General features: G+C 37.7%; 1 protein-coding gene across 3 annotated transcripts in view; it reads right to left on the bottom strand.

Moving 5' to 3' along the window:
• LOC127663308 (ecto-NOX disulfide-thiol exchanger 2-like) overlaps positions 1–17,360 on the bottom strand; it is a 239,206-nt gene that overhangs the window by 151,337 nt on the left and 70,509 nt on the right. The window contains exon 1 of one of the 3 annotated variants that reach the window (XM_052154830.1): positions 13,516–13,637. The exons of the other annotated variants lie outside the window; for them this stretch is intronic. Within the exon in view, the coding sequence (XP_052010790.1) occupies positions 13,516–13,537 (22 nt within the window). The 5' untranslated portion in view covers positions 13,538–13,637. Of the gene's footprint in view, positions 1–13,515; positions 13,638–17,360 lie in introns of those variants that run through there. 3 annotated transcript variants of the gene reach the window in all.

Raw genomic sequence — 17,360 nt, 5'->3', positions numbered from 1 at the left:
CCAAGCGGGCGGTTAAGAGCCCCTTCGAGGTCGGCGGCTGTACCTCCGCTCTCAGGCGGCTGGGCTCCTCCATCCCCCGGAATATGGTCACGCCTGCTGCGTTGGGGTGGATGGTAGTGGCGAGGACACTCCTACGGCGTATCCCTCCTTCTTCCCGGATTTCGCCACCAGTTTAAAGGGATTAATGGAAAGGTGGCGGCGAGAACCGGCTTGAGAATATAAATAATATTTTAATAAAAAACATACAAAAAGACAAACAAAATGGTGTTGGACATCTGTCCGTAAATCTCTCTCTCTCTCTCTGTGGCACTGCCATCTTCGGTCGGCCTTTATTCCTCTCGAGGGCTAATTAGCCTGATTAGGGGCCGGGTGTGTAGCATCAAGACCCGGCACTGCCCTCCGCCCTGCCACAGTTACGTCCGTAAACACAGAAAAGAAGTACCGGCTATTGCTTGTTCCGGCTGGGAAAGCTACAGTGTTCAGTCAGTCACTGTCTGCTTGTTTACAAAGTTCAGGACAGCATTGCAGCCATCTGGATGGATGTTTAACTGTTTGGTGAAGTTTTTACATGCTGCAATGCTTAGTTTTGTATTCTGGTAGGGTTGTTGAACCTTATACTGGTTGTCATAGGTTAATGAACTGAAAATTACATGCGTTTACCGATCTTGGTGTGTTTATTTGTTTGTTTTTTCTGTGAAGTAACTGTAGCATATTTACTAATATTATTGACTTCTGAGTATATAACATTACTGTAGTTTTGAGGTTCCCTAAGTGTGTGTGTGTGTGTGTGTGTGCAGCTGTTTTCTAATTTATTTTACCCCAGTCACAGAAATTTTAATAGATAATCTGTTTAAATACCACAATAGGTACAAGCTACTATAAGGTTTACCCTATGAAATATATAATAATCTCTAGTTGTTTATGATTAACCAAATTTATAGCATAGTAATAACAATTTGTTTAACATTTACCCATGTCTCTATTAGCCTATGACTTTACTGATGTAGAATTGATTAAAATAAATATTATTTGTAATTGTTATATTGCATATTTCTGCATATTATCTTCATGTTTAATACAGTAAGTTCCATGCTCATTATTATTGAAACCTCATTTTATATTTTAAGTTTGCGGTGTTATTGTGTGCAGTGCATAGAGGTAGTATTACGGTTTACTTGCATTACTGACTGAGGCTGTATAATTTAATACAGAAAAAATAAAATCGAACGCAGCATATATTGCAAGAACAATGACGCTAAAACACATTATTATATACAAGCTTAATATGCAGAGACAACTAAAATTATCCCATTTGTAGATTGATTTCCCCTAAAAGTGTAAACACTGTGCCTCTTTGATGCAATCAGATTTTACTCCATTTGTTGTTGAAACATTCTGAAGGCCAGAGAGAGCAACATTGGCTTAACCAATGATATAAGTTTGTGGCGGCACTATTTGTTTGTTCCTTAATGGTAGCCAGGGAGAGGAAAGATGTTTGAAAACCATCATTATTCTTTTAATTATATTTGGTGATGATAGTGGCACAGAAATTACACATTTCAAATTTAATAAGACAGAGATTCTGTCTGAAATAGAGTATTTAAAATCAGAACAGATTGGCAAAATTGTGCCAGGCATGCCCTTTGTGTTGAGCATGGTGAATCTCTATTTTCTCACCAACAAGTCCCTCAAGGGCTGAGAGGCATGAGCATGCTGCCCGTTGTCCGAAACTACACACAATGTCAAAACAGCCCTGACACCCTCTTTCCAAGCCCTGAAATATAAGGCCATAAAACTGTGCGCCACTATAAACCTGTACCAATCTGCTGATTTGTGGATCCAATTACATTCTTTCTGTAATGGCTATGTTCAGTGCCATGATGTTCAGTCAATTGTTGGCAGCTCCACTCTTAAGGTGCACTCAGTTTCCTATGTGTTTCTGACCTAAACGGTCACCAATTCAGAACATACCCCCCAAAAAGGACTCATCAAGTGCCTTCAACTCACAGATGACCAGAGCCACAGGAAATAGAAGAGGTCAGTCATTTTGTCATTAGCACAAGAATGGCATTGACATTTCATGTTTATCAGAATAGCTGCTTACACCTGCAGTGATTCGGCTGAGTGGCCCTCAGTGATGTAACGCAGATGTATGCTGAATCCCCCTGTCAACATGGCCATGTGGGTGTAGGGGCACCAGGGAGCCAGCTGACAGGCGCTGACAGATGGATTATCTTCAGGGCCAGTGGTGGCCCTGGCTTCTGTGAGAGCTGAACTGGCATGCCAGAGTAAACCAATCACAGCCGCTGCACATCCAAACACCAGGTGTGTCCTTTCCAAAACCCCGGTTCTGGCATCTTGCTCTAACTGCTGTGAAGCTACTGACTGTGATTAGCCACATCCCTTTGAGACAACACAGTTCGATGCAGTCCATGAATATGAGAGCGTGTTGGCTGTTTTAAGCCTCAGCTAGACATTTTAGTGCCATGGGGTGAAAGACTAGGAAAATCCTGTGAGCTGCAGTGCATTTCACTGCTAAAAATCACAATTCGATTAATTACACTTCATGAATGGAAGATATTCACAGCAAGAATAACCCTTACAAAGGATGTTAGTCTTCATCAAAAGGTAAATGTCCTCAACCTCAGAGAAAGAAGTGCCTAGTTACTCTGTAGAAATGTTTGTTGTCATCAGTAGAACTTCATATATGGAATGAGGCTATGATATACAACCACTGTGCAAGCCTTGTTTTGTTAGCTACACTGAATATAGTGTAAAACTTTCAAGTGCTAGAAGCTTGATAAGGGAATAAGGCTGAACAATGCAGGTGACTTTTTGTCAAATTAATTAGCTAGCTACTGGTTCTTTGGGGAACCACAGACAATAAGGACTTTCCCTTGTTCACTTCCAAAAGGGCTTGTGAACATTACAGATAAAATAAAAAACAGAAGCACAAAATGTTAAGCATCAAATTAAAAAGGTTTAATTCCATAGAATGGTTCTGTTCCAAAACTTAGTGAGCTGCCTCGCTGTCTCCTGCCTATAAACAGCTGTCTTCTATGGCAACATTCTTACTGAAATTATGCCTCATAAGAGAGTGATTTACAATGGTCTACAAAGGTGGTAGGTCTGTGCATCATTCAAATAGCTCTCCTCATGTGCAGAGCACAGTATACTAGACTTGCAACTGATTTCAATAAAGAGAAACAACGCGGTCCTCTAATGAGCATAAATACACACAGCACACACAATTTTGGGTGAAATTGTTGGTTTAGAATCATATTAAACTGTTATTTATAGATACTTCCACAGTGTTGAATGATTATAATTATATTTACATTCCAAATTTCTCTCGCTTCATCCGCCATCTTGGATTTACTTTTCCGCCATGCTCATCAAAGTGCATTTGGGAATTGCCTACCTGGGGAAGGATACATCCGATGCTACCTAAGAATATGGCCAAAACAAGATATCTTAAGAGGCAACATAATTAAGATACCTTTCACGTCAGGAGCATGCCTATGATGTCTTAAAATGCTGCTGCCGGAAGACACTCACTAGGTTTTGGAACACAAAGAATGTCTCCAGTGGAAAACCTGATGAGATTAACTTACTAAATGTTTTTGAAGGTTTAAGAAGTTTGCAGATTTGCAGCACTGTAGAGTCTCAAGGTTGACAAGAGGTCAAAACACCAACAAAAATGTAATAAGTGATCTCAAGTTTTAAACCAATGCTGTCCTCCCATACAAGTATAGAGATATTTACTGGGTCATCTTCACAGCATGCATACCTATGGTAAAAATAGAGAGAGCAATAAAGTTAGTGATGAAATCAGAGGTAAATCATCCCACCCCCCAATATGTTGTCTGTGCAAAAACAAACCCATTGGTTGGGTAGTGGTAAAAAGGCTAACAATATTAATTCTAAAAGATTATAAAATAAATTTAATGACCTTTTAAAAGCCCCATAAAAGGACCAAATGTCTTGTTTTAACTGCTTGGAGACTGGTTAGTGGCAATGTCTGACTAGTGCAAGGCATTACACTAACAGATACAGCCTTTCCTTTAACAACTGACCTAAAATCATACACTGAGCTGTTCATTCCACCTCCAAATTGTGGGTTGTATTCAAGTGTTTTAAATTCCAAATGAAAGCAGGTGGTCTTGTGTGTATATGCAAAACCAGCAGATATACGAACTGACAATCTCCACCTCAAAACCTTGTAGAAGGTGGAAAATCACTGAGTGAAACTTGGACCGAAGTAAACTCGCTGCTCCACAATCAGAACAAGAAAAACAAAAAAGTAAAAAAGTAATAAATTATATATACAGAGTTATATATTCAGAGTTCAAAGAAACAAGGGTCCAGCAAGGTGAAGAAAGGAGGTTCTAGAGAGAAGCAAAGGAGTGCATGTTCTTTACTCCATGCTGTGAGTTACTAAGGGTGTCAGGCTTAAAAGAAAAAATTAATTTCAACGCAGATTTATTGTATTAGATGAAAAATAAGAGGAACATATGATTTTTTCCCATTATCTTCAGAGCTAGCGGTTGTATCTCTGCACAGTTTCAGGGACCCTAGCAAACACTGGCACACTTGAGAAATGTAGTATAATGCATCTTGTGGATGATCCATCATGCAATATACTGTGCTGTTCCAATTGCTTTTTTTCAGCAGAGCTGGGAAGGAAGGATGAAAAAAAACACCATAGTAACAACAAAAACTCCACTTCGCTTTATCTCTCATTCCGGTTGTGTGCCGCAGCAGTGATGTACAATATTACTGCTGCCTCAGAAGGAGTGCTCACCATTTTTGCTTCTGTCATGCCCATAGAGACAGCAGACCTTAAGCCACGAATCTGCTCATCATAAACTAGGATGAGGACTGAGGCTTAGTGCTTCTCCAGCTTTTTTATTTGGCCCTTGGCAAGTCAACACGCTCTGCTGCTGGAGCTCAATGGGTTATCCTCAAGGGGTTAAATTAGACTGCCAAAGGGAAACATGTTGCTTGCTCTTGTTTGTGGACAAGCTAAGATTTGCAGTGAGGTTAAATTAGAAACTGCCTGAGTTCCAAAAGATGGACATCAATGATAAAGAGAGCTTTTTCTCATTGTCTCATTTTTGAAGTGTTTTAGCTGCTCTGAACACCAGCTTTAGGCTTCTTATTTTCCCATATGCAATACCGTTATTTATCACAGTCAGGAGGCAGCTTCCTCTCTGCCATTGCGCTTGCGTCCTTAAACTTGATGTGATAAGGCATTGTTAGCTAATAGGGGGTTGAGCTGAATCAAAGGCGTTCCCATATCACTTCCAATTTAAGAAATATTAGCGTCATACTTAGCTGTCACGGACACTTGAACCTGAACCTCCTTCTTTGCCTTGAGAGGCCAGCAGGCTGTTTGGAGCATTTATTTACTTTATTTTTCTGACCGAACGCTTGAATGGTCAGAGGACTCCACAAATTAACACACTTCCAATTTCAACAAGAGATTTTATAAAGGGACCTACACAAGCATCGGGACCTCTTGAGCCATAGTCACCACACTAACTTCCAAATGAACACTGATGTTTCAGAAGAAACAGATTAAGCAAGATTTTATGTTTTGAAAATCTAAATGCGCTGGGATGGAATGTTTAGTATTAGCAGATGGAGAGAGACCGAACCGCATTGTCATGTTTTGGCATGTCTGAAAGGAGAGAATTAAACAAATACCCAATGGACCTCATGAAAAACAATTAGGACGAAAAACAAATCTCACATCCATTTCTCATTAGGATTTAAGATCACTTGAGTCCTTTTTTGTGATTTCTCTAAAACTGACAGGTGTGATTTAAAACAATGTCTTCTCAGTGCAGTCTAAGAGGAACTTTCAGGCTAAATTTAGTTTTGTTTATAGTTAAAATTGGCCCATTAAATATTTATAATTCTACAAAAATCAACTCCGTGTTCTGTCCAACTTGATCTACAGAATATGTGCCATAGGCAACTCTTGCTTTACTGCAATTCACTTTGATATTTATATTCACAGTTTTCTTTTTGTAGCTGAAACTGTCAAATGGAGTAAATATTTATAACTAGCCTCTCATTACGCACTTAAAATCATCTCTTGTAACAGAGGGAAAACACACAGAATAAAAAACAGCTGAAAATGCTTAGCCAGAAGGACTCAGAGCAATGTGCCTCTTCATTATACAACACAGAGGAGCATTTGTTGCAGCGTCAATTATCAGGTACACCGTTCCTTAGCGCTGGATACCATGGCTTTTAATTAGCAGACCACAGAAAGACACAGATCTGTGCAAACTGCTAGAACGACTGCCACGTGGAGTCATGCGAGTACAACAAACTCAATTATGGCAAAAGTACTGCACACGCATTGAAATGAGGTTTGGAGCACACACACACACACACACACACACACACACACACACACACACACACACAAAACCTCACAAGTCTAAATAACACTGGGAACTGGGAACAGGGAACACACTCTATAGACATCACAATTATATAAAATTCAAGTTAGACATCCAAATCAGAAGGGGGAAAAATCAAACAATAATCAAACTGTATTAAATTATCAAGTGACTTATTTAAAGTCCAGAGTAGGTTACTGGAAAAGCAATATTAAGCAAATTATGGTGCTGTACAATAATACTAAAGCCACTAGCAAAGCATTACCTTTAAATCACCATTATGACAAGCCAGCATTTTCCATGCCATTCTGGATTGCTCCAAGTGAACCTTGCTGCATCTTACCTAACCCTTCAAAAAACGGTGAGACCAAAATGAAAAGCTCTGACCTTGATTTTTGCAACTCTAATGAAAAAAATATGGACATATTTTCCTTCAAGAACAAGAAGAGGTCTGCATCCAAAATAGAGTCAAAAACATTAATGGTTAAAAAGATTTTAAACAATACTACCAATCAGCCTCAATGAATATAATCAAGTAGGCTAAGATAAACATGTATTTCATACAAAATAAAAGAGAGAGATCTCTACATGAAAGTCTTATAAAGATGCACAAGGACAATCCAAGGTGCTTCACCCAATGTATTATGAGAAATACTTCAGAGTGGACAGCATCTAGAGAAATAAGCCTCTTTTCCACCATCGGGCCAAACGGTTCTGAGCATGGTACAGAACGGTTACAGTAGCATTTACACTGGAGCACGGTTTGGCACGGCATGATTATAAACCATTATTGGCCCAGAATTCTCGGTACGGTTAGCTTACCGTAATCAGTCGTGCTCAACAATGCTGGTAGAATGGTTTTAGTATGTGGTGACTCATTTAGTGTATCTTCATGATTTTATTATGATGGTTTAACTAGTATTGTAGCCTACATTTATTTTTATATATGCCATTTTCGTCAGGGAAGTAGATTACTAGCTCATTTAAACTCAAAATACATCGATATATTCTAATATACTATTTTATATAATAATTATATAATACTTTCTCAATAAATATCCTTTTAAGCTAGTTTGGAACTTTTACCTTTCTGCATGTTCGTGTCCGGTGGTAAACACAAGCCCTCAGTAAATTATGGTAAACCTTGTGCTTTTTTTCTCTTTACTTTCCTTTTTGTGACATGGTCCGTGTCTTTACTGTATGTTAGCAGAGTAAAACCAGGGAAAAAAGCAGTCCTAAAGACTGGAATATGCGGTCATCCTCCATAGCACGCCACACTTACTCCAATGTTTACCTCTCACTTGGATCTGTTACGTATATTCAACTGATTTCACCATAAGCGTAACCATGTCAACCAGCCTGGATTGGTAGGAACGGTATGGTTTTGCAAGGAGAACTGTTCAGCCCGATGTTGGAAAAGTGGCTATAGTAAACTCCAACTAAAATTACATGTCAATGCGGTTTGACATAGCAACAGGTTTGTCAAACCCATTGTATCCATAGTAACTTACAGTATGTTTTAAAGGACAATTCCAGGTACAATACAAGTTAAGATCAATTCACTGCATTTGTGGCTATGTTAATTACCAAAAAAATATTTTAACTTGCCCTCCGTTTCTTAAATAAATAAAAAATAAATCAGGTCACATCGTGGAACTTACAATGGAAGTGAATGGGGCACATTTTTGAAAGAGTTAAAGGCAGTGTGAAGTTTACAATTTTATATCTTATAATTTCACATAACAAATGTGAAGTTTATAATTTTATAAAATCACTTACAATACATTATTCTTTTTGTTTAAAACGTGTGTATTATTTAAACCTGTAAACTCTGTAAAGGTTTTTATGGCCGTTTTAGAGTTTACAGCATCACGTCATCATGGCAGCGAAGAAACAGAAAAGGTTATTTAGCTATTTTATCACAATAAAATCATATTAGCATGTATATCATTTATATCTGGTGGCTATACTTTTGAAACCGTGATTATTTTAACATTTACGGATTGGCCCCATTCACTTCTATTGTATAAGCCTCAGTGTAACCCAGATTTTAGCTTTTTTTTAAAGAAAAGGAGGGAAAGGCCGAAATAAATTTTTGTGGTAATCAACATTATGCAATACTGTCGATTGAGCTTAACTTGTAATGAACCAGGAATATTCCTTTAACCATGTTCTTTTCCTAATTTACTAATAAATTAACAGGTTTAATGTTCAACTATATGCTCACCAGTATGCATCTTAAGGCCTCGATATATTTCCGTAGACGTTCTTCTTCATTCTTCTTTCAGAAGTAAAAAAACAAGTTCTAAATAGCCGAATAATGGTAAACTGTTTCCAATAATTCGGACAACCGCCACTCTGTTATGGGAGGCATTTAGAATTACATTTAAATATGAGGATGCTACATGTAAAACCTTAAAAATGTGTTATTAATTACTTTATGCCTCATTCTGAGTAGAATTAACATGAGGTCAGTAAAAGAAGCTGTTTTAACCACTCGATGACGATTTAAATTAATATACAGCACAAAAAAAAGACCACTGCAAAATGATCAGTTTCTCTGGATTTACTATTTATAGGTTTTTAATTTTTTGGTTTTAATTATTGGTTTTTCCAGCAGGACAATGCTCCATGCCACACAGCCAGGTCAATCAAGGTGTGGATGAAGGACCACTAGATCAAAACCCTCTCATGGCCAGCCCAATCTCCAGACCTGAACCCCATTGAAAACCTCTGGAATGTGATCAAGAGGAAGATGGATGACCAAAAGCCATCAAACAAAGCTGAGCTGCTTGAATTATTGCGCCAGGAGTGACACAAAGTCACCCAACAGCAATGTGAACGACTGGTAGAGAGCATGACAAGACGCGTGAAAGCTGTGATTGAAAATCAGGGTTATACCACCAAATATTGATTTCTGAACTCTTTCTAAGTTAAAACATTAGTATTGTGTTTTTTAAAAATGAATACGAACTTGTTTTCTTTGCATTATTCGAGGTCTGAAAACACTGCAACTTTTTTTATATTTTGACCAGTTGTCATTTTCTGCAAATAAATGCTCTAAATCAGTGATTCCCAAACTGTGGTCCGCGGAAAGGCAAAATAAAATATAAAAGAATATTTTTTTACCTTCATTTTACCAGGAAATTCCCATAAATAAATAAAAACTAAAAAGAAAATGTAGGCCTATATTGATATAAAATTTTTATTAAATTGTCAAGTTATTGTGCTTATACTAAAATGAGCTAGTGGCGCTCGGCCGTGACGTTCAAGTTCAGTGCCATTAGAACCACAATATGGATCGGTGGATAGAAACAGGTTCTCTGAAGAGAAAAGAGGCAACCAATAAAGAGATTCACAGTGAGTCGGAGGCATCTACGAGCCAGATTCCAAATAAAAAAACTAAGAAAAGGAGGGTGAAGAGAAAATACGACGAAAGCTACTTAGCATTAGGTTTCAGCTACACCGGGCCCGAAGACGAGCCGTTGCCCGTTTGCGTTTGTTGCTATGAGGCACTCGCCCTGAAGTGGCTTGTGCCTTTTCCAACAACTTACCTCTGTGAATCAGGATTTTCATCCCTGGTCATGTTTAAGTCAAAATATCGGAACAGACTTAATATTGAACCAGATCTCAGATTGAGGCTGTCATCACTGGAACCTGACATCCAGAAATTAACGTCTGCAAAGCAACATCATCCATCTCATTAGGTGAGCCAACACGATCTCATTAAAGTGCGTATCTATACCACAAATTTAATTTCACGTACCATTTATACGCTACAAATATTTTTTGCGTGCATATGCTACGCACTGTAAACCCCTTGGGTAGGATTAGGGGTTTGGAGTGCGTGCGTATTACACGCCATAAAGTGCGTATCATATGCACGCAAAAACTATTTTTAGCATATAAATGGCATGATAAATTAAATTCGTGGTATAGATACGCAGTTTCATGAGACCGCGCTGGTGAGCATTTATTTAGTTGTTTGTTTGTTTGTTTGTTTGTTTTTAATATAGGCCTATATTAGACAGACAGATGATAAAAAGAGGAAGGGAAAGATGTGGAGGGGGAGAAAGGGGGATATTAGCCTACGTTCATATCGGGCTAGCAAATAGACTCCAATGGCTTTTCCTTTTGACAACTTTAATTTTTATTTTTAACCTGGAGTAGGCCTACTGTGTTTTCATTAAATGTGTATTTTGTAAAAAAAAAAAAAATGTGTGTGCAGTAAACGTTCTTTTAACAAGCCTGTTGTACTGATGTGATGACCAGTTATAGTTTTAGTGCTAGTAAGCCTATTTAGAGGTGCGGATTAATTCAGGTAGGACTGTGTGTAGACATATTTTATTATGTGTATTATGAGGTGGTCCGCAAAAATTCTTGATTAGAAATAGTGGTCCCCACACACACAAAGTTTGAAAACCCCTGCTCTAAATGACCATATTTTAATTTGGAATTTGGGAGAAATGTTGTCAGTACTTAAACACATAAATAGTAAAACGTTTTCTACATTTTCTCTTGGGACACCCCTGAACCCACATTCAGCATCATTCCACAGTCACAAGGGCTTCTATGCCCCAATACTTGGGTATCTGAATCTAAAAAAATATAAATACAATTTTAATTTTAATGTAAAAATATTCCAACAAATACTGGACTGGTGTCTCTATGCTTCAGAACAAACAGATGATCTTTTAACATTCATTTTCAATTGATAAACGGTAAAAGACGGTAAAATTGTTAAAAGATCCTGCAGACCCCACTGCTTTGGCTGTCTCTGGACCCCCTGTGCAGTTTTGTAGAGACTATTTTGACTGTTTAGAATTGATTTTTTCTTCTTTTCTTCTGTCAACTTTGAAATAAAAAAAAGAAAGTGCAATGTGTAAATGTATATCGTGATAAATATCGATATCGAACAATATGAAAAAGATTATCGTGATAACAATTTTGGCCATATCGCCCAGCCCTACACTAGCTAATAACTCTGCATATCGATGTGTTCATGTTGACTGATTTTGACTCACTGAACAATGTAAACAAAATTAAAAATCGGCCTCAAGGTAGGTGGTGCTTCAGGTCACACCTACCTATGATGTGGACCAATGGCAGTAACAAGGTAAGCAGCCGAATTTTTCCTAAATGTTCACCCCAGCGAGCTGTTACGAACCACCGAAATGACTGCAAAAACACCTTCTTTTTGGCCAGATTATGATCTAAATGACATCACACCCATTTGTTCTTCGAATTCGTAGGAAGTAAATCGAGGCCTTTACTTTGTAGCTGTTCAAAAACATAATGCTCTACTTTTGTGGTATATATGGTATACTGTATAAAGTGCTAAATTACTAAATATAATGTTGTGTTTTACTTTAAATATTGTCTGATCTTTCTATTGTCTTTCTAGTATTACAGAAACAACTCAGTGAGTCAAATACACAAAAATTGTCAAGGGGACATACCAATATAGAAATGTTTGATGATGCTGATAATAATTTGTGTTATGGCCGATATTATATTTATTAACTATTATAATTCTGTAGTCTTTGTAAATAAATAACTAATACTAATAATAATAATAAACAGTAAAGCTCCCACTGCGAATTGTACATGTTTGTACTACTAAAGTCTGATACTGAAACATTATAAAGTACAGTAGTAGTAAAAATATGGATAAGCCCTCTGCTTCCATTATCAGCTGATTCAGAAAGATGCTGATCATGTAAAAAAAAAATGCTAATATTGCAATACTGATTTAGACACAATTCATGGAGCATCCTTCAATTCAAATGACACAATACAACAGAGGCTGTTCAGATGGCTAAAAACATTCTAAACATCAACTAGCCAACTTTATATTTTTACAGCTTTTAATCACATATCAGACCTAGATTTATTCTGTCCTTTATTTTGATTTAAAGTCTACTCCCTCATTTTCAGAAGCAAATATCTGTGGATAAATCAGTATTATTCTCAGGGTTAAATCCTCTGGGTATTTTAGAAAGGGACAGGACAGCCACTGAATCATCAAATCACAGACATCTGCCAACCACACAATCCACTTCTCTCACTCCACTCTTCTTTTATCCAAAGAAATACAACAACAACAAAAACATTCCTTGCTTCATTTTACATAAGTAACCTCAGTCACAAATGCATTTTACACTCAATCAGTGCTCCCCTCCCCCTTTTCATTTGAGTTCTTTTGCTCTCACAAAAGCCCAGAGACTAGCCATTATGTGCAATTTAATTTGCCACTCCCAACCCATCAAGAAAGTAATGCTCAAGAAAGTTCATGGCTGTCACAGAGCAATAAGAAGAAAAAAATATTAATTTGATTATTTGTTCTTCTCTTCTTTCTATATCCATTAAATATCAAGATACATTTGTGTTTGATCCGCCTGAACAATCAGCGATCTTAACTATCAACGTGCCTTTTCTATTTTGAGCTCCAACGTGGAAGAATTCCTTCCAAATAGGGTATTTAATGGCATTGGTTAGCAAACAAGCTTACAGAAAAGCATTTTATCAAATGCAATTCACCACAGTGGACATGTGGATTGTGTTTCCACTGCTCAACGTAAGGGCTTCTTGAATTAAACGTATTGTTCATGTGTCGAGATGTTGTAGGAAAAGGAAACACAAAGAAGCACTTGAAGACCAAACATAGTTAATTACAATTCTATTATAATGGCATTACAACGGGTGAATATCTGTAGTTGCTTTAATCACCAGAGCTGTCAACGTGTGCGCTCTAATGACTGCCGTCTGTCCAACGATGTCTATGTCTCAAACCCTAGTGAGCTGTCTTCCTAAACAGCGTTTTGGGGCATTCCGAGTAAGCTCGCGCCTACGAGTCTCAAAAATGCTGCACGAGCTATTGCTGCCTTAGTAGGCAGCTCACTAGTTTCTGAGCCACAAACGCTGGATTCCTGAGGAAAACCCTTAATCTCTCAGTATTTAACCCTTATTCTTAGCGGAGTTTTCATTCATTTTGAACGTCCATTCCGGGCGGCTCCCGTAGTACCATCTAAACGGGACTGACCACATCTCGTGTCTCTAGTCTAATCTATAAAATAAAGTTAAACTGAAACAAGCGTACCTGTATACTGCACGAGGAACATCGTCCTGGGGATACTGTTAAAAATACGCTTGATACAGTCCTGTAGGTCTCTGAGAGTGGACGTTATTCCGGGCTGGGAGCTGTGCTGCTGGTGTCTGTGGGTCGGCTGGGCTTATAACTGCTTTAAAGTGAGCAGACGAGAGAGCGAGCGAGCGAGCGAGAGAGAGAGAGAGAGAGAGCGCTGTCATTATAATCATAGGCAAGCGTACGACGTCTCTCGCGCTCGCTTGACGGTTAAAGACGGTTCACTGTAAATTCGAATTAGTTGACCTTACTTACATTTTTCAAGGCAATCAGTTTGCATGCTTTTTCTAAGTAAGCATACTTATTTGGCTCAAGTAAACAGAATTTAATTTTTAACTAACATTTACTAGTTACAAGTAAGCTTAACTCATCTATGATGAGTTAGAGTATCATTGTTTTGATTTAATTGTTTAAATTGGGTTATAACATGTCTTATACCGTATAAGAGAAATTATGACGAGACACTAGGTTAGCCATATGGCACACTGGACTCTACTCAGTACATAAATCTGCACATGTGTAAGTGACAAATTATAAAAGAAATGGCTTAAACTTAACAGGCTCCAAGTTCACCAGAGGTAACACTAATCACCCTCATGGTGACGTCACAGATATCTCAATTATCCACCAGCTACAACAAAACAAAAACAATAGTCATAGAATTAAAGATAAATAAATTTTTTAATAAAAAAAATATTATTTTACTACATAAGTGTCCTTGTATTGACCAAATAAACATCATTTATTCAAGAGCAAGGGTTTATGGGTATTGCAATTTTGAGTTAGTAGTACTCAAAGCCAAAGTTTAAAGAACTTATGTATTTGAGATATTTTTCCAAAATGTGACATTTCAAGTAATGTTTAATTAGGACTACTTAAATGTTTTTATTAATGACACCTTTAGGATTTAGAGAGTAACAGTAACTTAATTAAAACTAGTAAGAATAGTAAAAACTTAAGATTAAGTTGAGTAAACGTTTTTTATCATTTGAGACTATTAGTATTTACAGTGAGCTGCATTCGAAACAGTGGAGCGCTACGCTAACGGTACCAAACCAATTCTCTAATTGAAGGGGGCATTCAAAATGATACAAATTTATTAAATCAATTGGTGAAAATTAAGGCCATTTAAAGTATTGAAAAGTCTTAAATTGCATTTTCTGAGGTATTGCAATTTTTTTTTAAGCAGTGCTTCAAGTGGGGCGGGTACTCATCAGTGCGCATTACCTGCACTTCTATCATTTACTGGCAGTTTTTACTGTGTACAAACACTTCTCAAGAGTCTCCCATGGTGTAATATCTTTATAACAGGGGTCTGTTGAATGCTTGATTCTGATTGGTTCACGGACGTTCTAAGGTGTGTCATTATTCGATGTCTCTACTCTATTAGATAAACTGAAGCCATCTTATGGCCAGAGTGATGTTCTTCCAACTATGCTGTTTAAGCAGGTTTTTGATAGTATTGGCCCCTGCGTTGTAGAAATGATCAATACTTCACTTTTAACTGGGGTGGTTCCTGACTTTTTTAAACATGCTATTGTTGAACCTGTTCTTAAAAAGCCCAGTTTGGACCTATTGCAACCCTCGAATTACAGGCCGATATCTAAACTTCCTTTTATGGCTAAGATTTTAGAGAAAGTGGTAGCAGAGCAGCTTACTACCTTCTTAGAGAATAATGATATTTTTGATAAATATCAGTCAGGTTTTCGTAAAAAACATTCTACGGAAACTGCACTGGTGAAAGTTTCAAGCTGATATTTTGATGTCTGCTGATTCTGGGAAGCATACAGTGTTAGTTTTGCTGGATCTTACATCTGCCTTTGACACCATTGACCACAATATTATGCTTAATAGACTACAGGCACTATTAGGGATATCTGGATCAGCTCTGAAATGGTTTTCATCTTACCTTACTGGTAGAAGTTTTAGTGTTTATATAAATCAGAACATGTCAGACACTGCAGGTTTATTGAGTGGTGTTCCGCAGGGTTCTGTCCTGGGACCGATTCTTTTCCTTCTATATATGCTTCCTTTAGGACAGATTATAAGCCAGTTTCAAGATGTCTCTTATCACCTGTATGCAGATGACATTCAGATATATTGCTCCTTTAAGCCCACTGAGTTATTTAAATTATCATCTTTAATGAACTGTCTGAGTAGGATTAAGCAGTGGCTAAATGACAACTTTTTAATGTTGAATTCAGCTAAGACTGAAACTTTAATCATTGCCCCTGAGCAGAGCATCCCTCAAGGCAAGGCAAGGCAAGTTTATTTATATAGCACATTTCATACACAATGGTAATTCAAAGTGCTTTACATAGAAGAGATTAAAATAAGATTAAAAAATTAAAAATAAGAATAATTGAAACAGTTTAGAATAAAATAAAATAAAATACAGTACAAACAGTCGGACACACAGTGGCACAGTGCTCATTCAGTAAATGCACAGCTAAACAGATGTGTTTTGAGTCTGGATTTGAATGTGACTACTGTAGGAGCACATCTGATCTCTTCTGGAAGCTGGTTCCAGCTGCGGCTGGCATAATAGCTAAAAGCAGACTCTCCTTGCTTAGAGTGAACCCTTGGTATTTCTAGCTGATGTGATCCTAATGATCTGAGTGATCTGTTGGGTTTATATTCAGTGAGCATATCTGCAATATATTGAGGTCCTAGCCCATTGAGTGATTTATATACCAGTAATAATACTTTAAAATCAATCCTAAATGTAACTGGGAGCCAGTGTAAAGACCTGAGGACTGGTGTGATATGTTCATATTTTCTGGTTCTGCTCAGAATCCTGGCAGCAGCGTTCTGTATGAGCTGCAATTGTCTTATGGTCTTTTTGGGAAGGCCAGTGAGGAGTCCATTACAATAATCCACCCTGCTGGTGATGAAAGCATGCACAAGTTTCTCTAGGTCTTGACTGGAAACAAAACATCTAATTCTTGCAATATTTTTCAGATGATAGTATGCTGATTTAGTTATTGCTTTGACATGACTACTGAAACTAAGGTCTGACTGTAGAGACACACCAAGATTCCTGACTTGATTTTTAGTTGTATGACCCCTAGCGTCAAGGTATGCATTCACCTTGAGATAAAGAAACACATTTGTGACTTAGGTTCGTCTGTTCAGCCCAGTCTCAGGAGTTTGGGAGTTGTTTTTGATATGGCCATGTCTCTGGAGAAACATTCAAAACATCTTATTAAAAACTGTTTCTTTCAGTTAAGGAACATTTCGAAGATAAGAGCCTTAGTGTCAAAAGCCGAGCTAGAGATGATCATTCATGCTTTTATCTCGTCTCGCTTGGACTATTGTAACAGTCTTTTTATCTGCCTTAATAAGAAGGATCTTGGTCGTCTCCAGACTGTCCAAAATTCTGCTGCTAGGCTTTTAACCCACACGAGTAAAAGGGCACATATTACTCCAGTTTTAGCTTCACTCCATTGGTTACCAGTGCTATTCAGAATGCACTTTAAAATTCTGGTCCTAACTTTTAGAGCCCTACAAGGACAGGCACCCTCATACATCTCTGACCTGATACAGCTGCGTACATCCTCACGTAGTCTGAGATCAACAGGTCAGAGACTATTAGTTGCCCCCTTTGCACATTTTAAAACTAGGGGGGACCGTTCATTCCAAGTTGTTGCACCCAGTTTGTGGAACGCTTTGCCTCCTTCAATACGCTGTTTGGATTGTGTGGAAAAATTTAAAAGTCAGCTAAAAACTTTGCTTTTTAAAGAGGCTTTTGATTAGTTTGGAGGACGGTTGACGCCGGTCTATTGTGTATGTGTTTGAGT

Source organism: Xyrauchen texanus, chromosome 23 (genome assembly GCF_025860055.1).
Source record: "Xyrauchen texanus isolate HMW12.3.18 chromosome 23, RBS_HiC_50CHRs, whole genome shotgun sequence".
NCBI lineage: Eukaryota > Metazoa > Chordata > Actinopteri > Cypriniformes > Catostomidae > Xyrauchen > Xyrauchen texanus.
This window is presented reverse-complemented; position numbering and strand designations above follow the sequence as displayed.